Raw genomic sequence first — 6,215 nt, forward strand, 5'->3', positions numbered from 1 at the left:
AGAAAGAAAGAAAGAAAGAAAGAAAGAAAGAAAGAAAGAAAGAAAGACGATTAACTATTGAAGAACTTGAAATTTCTTGCTGAGTAAACTGTCACAAATATTTCACTAAATAATGTCAACAAACATTATGAAAAGAATACATATTCTTTTCTCAATATTCTTTGTAGAATAACATGATCATGGGGCAGAAAGGGGATAAAAGTGGCAATATTAAACTGTTACATTTAAGTTTAGAAACTTCATATACATAAATTGAAATGAATTTTTAAAATCTTAACTGTTGATAGTGACAAACACTTATTATTATAGAATTTGGGGGACTGGAGAAGGAAGATTAGGAGAGCCATAAAGGTCAGTCTGGAATATATAGTGATACCTCCTCTCAAACAAACAAAATGGAACCAGAAGAGAAGAGAGAAGAGGAAACAAGGAAAGGGACCAGAAGAGGTGAAGAGAGAATAAAGGAAAGATGGAGAGGGAGGAAAAATGGGAGGATAGGGAAAAGAAAAAAATAAATCAAGCACTTTCTAGTGAAGTTCAGTTCTCTGTATCACAAAGCAAGCTAATACTTCTCACAATAAGAATAGAGAAATGGACCGGGTTCAACTGGAAGCTTGACTGGTAGTTCCCAATGTACCTTGCACTTGTTTTCCCAGAAGGATTTGGGGAGTAGATCGATTGGGAGATGTGTCTTTATTATCCGAGGTGATGGAGTTTTCTTCAAGAGTTCAACACCTGAGGATGTCAGTTTAAACCACAGAAAAATCAGAGTATCAAAGAAGCTCAGATTTGTTCATCTTTCCCACGAATATTTGTAAACGCTATTTTACTGTGTACTTGTGCATGTACATATATGTGCACATGTATGCATGTGTGCATGTGTGTGTGCGTGTGTGTGTGGATTCCAGATTCTTGTAGTATGCAACAATTACCTTTTCCTGCTGGGTTATCTTACTGTCCTCCAAGAATTTTTCCATTTTTTGAGCAATATTAAATGCAGGTGAATTTTAAATCAATTACAGTCATTTTTCAGAGTTCCAGGAGATAGTCAGTCGACAGGTAACAGTGTACTGTTGGACATTTATTTCAGTGTGTTAAAATATATATCATTTACTCCTTGTGAGATAGTTTTAAACTATTTGTGAGTCTTGTTTTATTTTCTTTATTCCAAAAATGAGGAGTAAATCACACTTAGTAACTTGGAATTTTATTGGATCTATTTCTAAAGAATTTTTCACATGTATTTCTATTATGTCTTTCATACAAATCTTAAAGTCTTATGCATATTTTAAATTGAATATCACTTAAAACTACTCTAATCTTTAAATTACCTGTTAATAGAACATATTCTTGTTATTTTCAGCCTAGGAGTGTATTTTTCTTGAAAACCCCTTACATTTGATTAATCAAGTCCAAACAATCATTTATTTTAATCATTTATAATTTATAATATGACAGCTTTAATTGTTTATAATAATTTATAATACAACATCCAGCTACAGTGGTCTGTATAATACTTACTTGTATGTAACACTGCATGGACTTTGTCATTGTGGCTGAAAGTTTTAATCCAATATTCAGAAGGGTGAGGCATGAGAATCTTAAATTCAAGGCCAGCTTTGAGTATTTAGAGATGTCCATGGCAACCTATTCTTTAATAGGCATTATTTCACAAAAGAAATGCACTCAACCCACTGTTCTCATGTTTATTGCCTATGCTCAATCTATTATGCATATGATAGCATAATAAACAGTATATAAATATGATAATAAAATATACAACATATAATATGTAATAGAATGGAAATTCTTTCAGAACAGGAATGCAATTTATGTCATTTACCAGTGACTATCTTGTTGACTGAACTCCATGGTCACAACAAATATTAAACACAACTCTTTTATAACAATAGAAATAAGGTCATGAAAATTAAATAAAAATCTAAGGTGGCTAGTTAAATTAGAGTTTTAGATAAATAACATATTTTTCATTTGAGCATCTTTTTAAATCTTTGGGATAAACTGATTCTAAATCAAATGTTGTATGGTGTGACTTTTAAATGTAACTGGAGATTGGATTTACTGGATTTATCTGAGGATATTAACTAAAGAAATAGAAAATTCAACATCAGATCACAATGTTTCCTAGTACAGATAAATGAAAACCGTAATCTTCTATAGGCATGTTTCCCTCTGTTATTCTTAGGCTGTCACAGGTATCCACAACTGGCTCTAGAGTAAATCCACATACCACCCTCATCTCTTAGTTAAACTTCAACGGACCTCTCTATGGCAATGGACTGAACCTTTAACCCTGCCTTCAGCAGTAATCTCAGACTCCCATATCTACATTATTTGGTGTTATGTTTTTCTATGGTTTTAAAGCTGTAGTTAATTTTCAAGCCTTTATTTTACCTTCTATTTTAGACCACAACTAAGACCCAACAGATGCCTTCCTCTGGAAGTTACAAACCTTATTGCTATGGGCCTTCTCCAGGACAGTAAGGGGTTTATACTCTGCTGTTTAATTTGAAGTATGGGAAGGGTGACTCCCATTTTTCTGTCTTCTTATCTAGGCTCTCAGAAGGTTTACTTAAAATGACATTTTACGGTTGCCTGTATAACCAGGAGTTTCCAGTCTCTCCTAGCTTTAACAGTTGTGTTATCTCCACTATCTCAAACTCTTCATGATGGAACTTTTATGGATAACCATTATATTTTGATTACATTTTATTTGGTCAACAGCCTTGCTTCCAAGGGCTAATTAGGCTGAAAGTTGCCAAAAAATCTCTTTCAAGTGATTATTTAAAATATTCAATACACGAAATTAACATTTTCTACAGAATTATTAATAACCTTACCCAAATTCATCCTTTCCAAGATTCCCAATAAACCGCTGGCTTCATAGAACACTTGGTTGACCTAAATAAAACTTCTGGACTCATCCTTCATTCTTCATTTTCCTCATACTTCTTAGGTGATCTATCAGCCAGGCAATCTAAAGTGTATCTCTAGCAATACAAATTCAATCTCATATAGCCACCTGTGTAGACTTTGTATTTTAAACAACAAAAAGGCCACTCAATGACTGACTCCCAAAAGGCTAAATCGATTCAGCGTCTTCTCTACCATGTTTAGAATAAAATTAAAGACTTTTTAAGCATTTCACATTTAAATATTTAATTCTACACTATATGATTTCAAGTTGCTTCGCCCCCCACTACTTCCTTTTATCCTCCACTGTTGCTTTACTCCATGTGTTGCCCCAAGGTCTCTTATGCATCAATCATTAACACTTGGATGCTTCAGGTTCCTACATTATATTTGCTCCAAATACCCATATAACTTTGGGCTGTAATTACGTGCAGCTAGAATTAAATATGCCATCTAAGGCAATCTTTCTTATGATTATATCTTGTTCAGTTTTATTCTTTCATTCTATGAGAGTAGTAGAATTGATATAAGTTAATTTACTTGCTAATGTTACAATATTTGTGTACATTCATTGATGAGAAGATGCATATTTTACTAATAATTCAACAACTTATAGAATAAGTGAGTAATTCTTTATAATTATGCAAACATCTGCGCTCTGTTTCTTTTTTCTTTCTTTATTCTTCTAATTCTGAATTGAAATTACAAATAGGACAGTGTTAGGTGAGAAGACTCTTGCAAGAATTATAATCTGATCTTACCTGATATTCTTACTCCAGGAACACTCAGTTCCAGCATTGGAACTTTGGAGGTGATAACATCTCTCTTACATTTTTCAACATTTCCATCATTTAGAACCATGTCTACAATTTCACTAACCCAAGTAGTACCTGTAACAGATGCCATGATCAGTTTCTTTGTCTTAATGGTTTGGTTATTATTTGATGATTTACACTTTGAGAAACTCACACATGTAAACATGAAATATTTTTTGTGATTTTTTTTAAATAAATGCTTTTTGAGATTACAACACCATGACATCATTTGCCCCTCCCATCCCTCCCTCTAAATTCTAACATGTCCCTCCACAGTTCCCATACGAGCTCTGAAGATAGAATTCATCTCACTTCTGTGGCCACTCACATACATACATGTGTTCCCCACATACAAACAGTTATACACATACACATGAATAAAAGAAAAATGTAAGACAAAAAAAGGCAGATTAGACCTGGATTATTCAGGACGAAGGACTCACCTGATTTAGGGTATGTGGTTATTACAATGTCACCTGGTCTGCTCTGGAACTCTTCAATCTTTTCCCAATTGAGTGCAAAAGCATAGATCATGGGATAGCCATGGATCATCTTCAGATCTTTTCTCCAAACGTCTTCTGTTTCTGTACTCATTTTTGCAGCTGGCTGAACAGAAGGAATAGAAGGAGTAAAAATTAGGTTCTGTGTAACAAGTGTTAAACTTAAGACTATAATACAAAGTGAACTTTGACTTTATCACAGTGCACACAGAAACACAAAGGGTATCTTGTGGGTGTAACACTGTAGACTGGCAAGGGCAAAAAATGCCTGTCTGAAAACAGAACAAAGGACTTCAAAAGAAGCTTTTAAGAGAAGGAGGATCATGCCTCAGTGAATTAAGTCATTTTTCATAGGTATGTGCTAAAAAAAAACCCAACACTCCATTTACAGTAAAATATCAGCACTTTAGCTGATATTTTAGTGTAAATGGAGGTAACGTTAGAGTTAGTTTATTGTCATTCTGAGTTTTAAACGGAAAGCCCTGTGTACAGTTTGTCCTCTTCTAGGAATTGTTTCTTTGTCACTAGTCTTAAAGAAATGATGCAGGATGCTATAAATCTCTGTGCAGGCCCAAACATGCAAATGTAGACTTCAGCTATATTGCACACCTTGGCATGGTAGGTATTTTGATTTCTTTTAAATTTGATTAAGTTACCCATAACGTCTTAATTTTTAATTTAGCTTCTAGTACTGTTTTATATTTATAACATAAACTGACATATCAGACATAAGTTCTGGTCTATGTACAAATACATGTGCTATTGGTCTCTTCTGAAATCTTATTAGAAATTCACAGTATGCAGGTCCTAATGTAGACTTAGGATCTACATTTTAATGGGATCCTGAAATTCTCTGTAATAAGCAATGCCTTAAAATTTGAGAAAGATGATTCTAAGTCACTTTAATTAATCTCTAACAACGTAGGTCATAGATATATATTTGATTAAAGTGGATTCAGTGTCAAGAAAATATATTGCTTTAATTATTTTTTTACCCATTATTGCCATTCATTACCCAGTCTTTTTAATAGTTGTTTTATTTACATGTCAAATGTTGCCCCCTCCCTTCCCAGTTTCTCTTCCAAGATTCTTCACCCCAATCACCTCTTTACCCAGTCTTAAGATGTGCCTTTCATTTTGTATTCAGAATGACGAAGCAGCACTAGCCTGCCCAGGCTCACAATGGAGGAGTGGCCACCAGGAATGGACTTTGGCCTGCTCACTGACTCATACTGCTTATGTACTCTGGGCTCAGCCCTATGTTTTAAAAGAGCTGTGACTCAACCCATGCATATAAGAGTCTTTTCAATTTGTGAGGGGACTTCTTTTAAGTCAAGGAATTATTTCTTCTCCACTTGAACCGCAAGCTCCTCACACAGGAAAACGCTGACAGCAGTAAAGGAAGTGTGCACCATGAGAACAATCCACGCATCTCTGAACGTAGCCACCACACCAGGCAAGGCATGCATGAGCAGTTCTGCCACCTACCAGTTTTCAGGCTGAGTGAACAGACAGAACGGTTAATTCTGAGTTCAGTATTATAGGACAAACAGGACAGAGGACAGAAAAGGTACCAATGGTTAGTAGTGTTGAGCCAGATTTGCTGAAACTTGGTGTTCCCTGTAAAATATGGAATATGCTAACAAAAAGCTTTTAAGTCATGCAGGAAAAGCTATGGCAATTTTTTTTTTCCACTTATAAATTACACAACGTACAAAATCTTCATTCAAGTAGAGACATAACCTAAGATTAAAGTACCTACAATTCATTCTAGGAGGAACATTCAAGAGATTAAAATAGGATTAAAAATATGTACTTTAGGAGTCATCTGATGTTAAGACTGAGAGATTCTCAGCATGAAAAGACCTGTCTCTTTGATCAGAACTCTTTGTGAGGCACAGTACTGAAAAACACGAGAGAGAGAGAGAGAGAGAGAGAGAGAGAGAGAGAGAGAGAGAGAGAGAGA

At 34.7% G+C, this 6,215-nt stretch overlaps 1 protein-coding gene across 2 annotated transcripts in view; it reads right to left on the reverse strand.

Moving 5' to 3' along the window:
* The window catches only part of LOC110330766 (sulfotransferase family cytosolic 1B member 1), an 18,879-nt gene that overhangs the window by 11,685 nt on the left and 979 nt on the right, over positions 1-6,215 (reverse strand). Inside the window, exons 1-4 of one of the 2 annotated variants that reach the window (XM_029545278.1) lie at positions 5,362-5,443; positions 4,193-4,355; positions 3,696-3,824; positions 638-735 (exon numbers count right to left, since the gene is read on the reverse strand). In XM_029545278.1, coding sequence (XP_029401138.1) covers positions 638-735; positions 3,696-3,824; positions 4,193-4,343 — 378 coding nt within the window. In that variant the 5' untranslated portion in view covers positions 4,344-4,355; positions 5,362-5,443. Of the gene's footprint in view, positions 1-637; positions 736-3,695; positions 3,825-4,192; positions 4,356-5,361; positions 5,444-6,215 lie in introns of those variants that run through there. The other variant, XM_021211065.2, reaches the window with a different exon arrangement.

Source organism: Mus pahari, chromosome 13 (assembly GCF_900095145.1).
Source record: "Mus pahari chromosome 13, PAHARI_EIJ_v1.1, whole genome shotgun sequence".
Classification (NCBI taxonomy): Eukaryota; Metazoa; Chordata; class Mammalia; order Rodentia; family Muridae; genus Mus; species Mus pahari.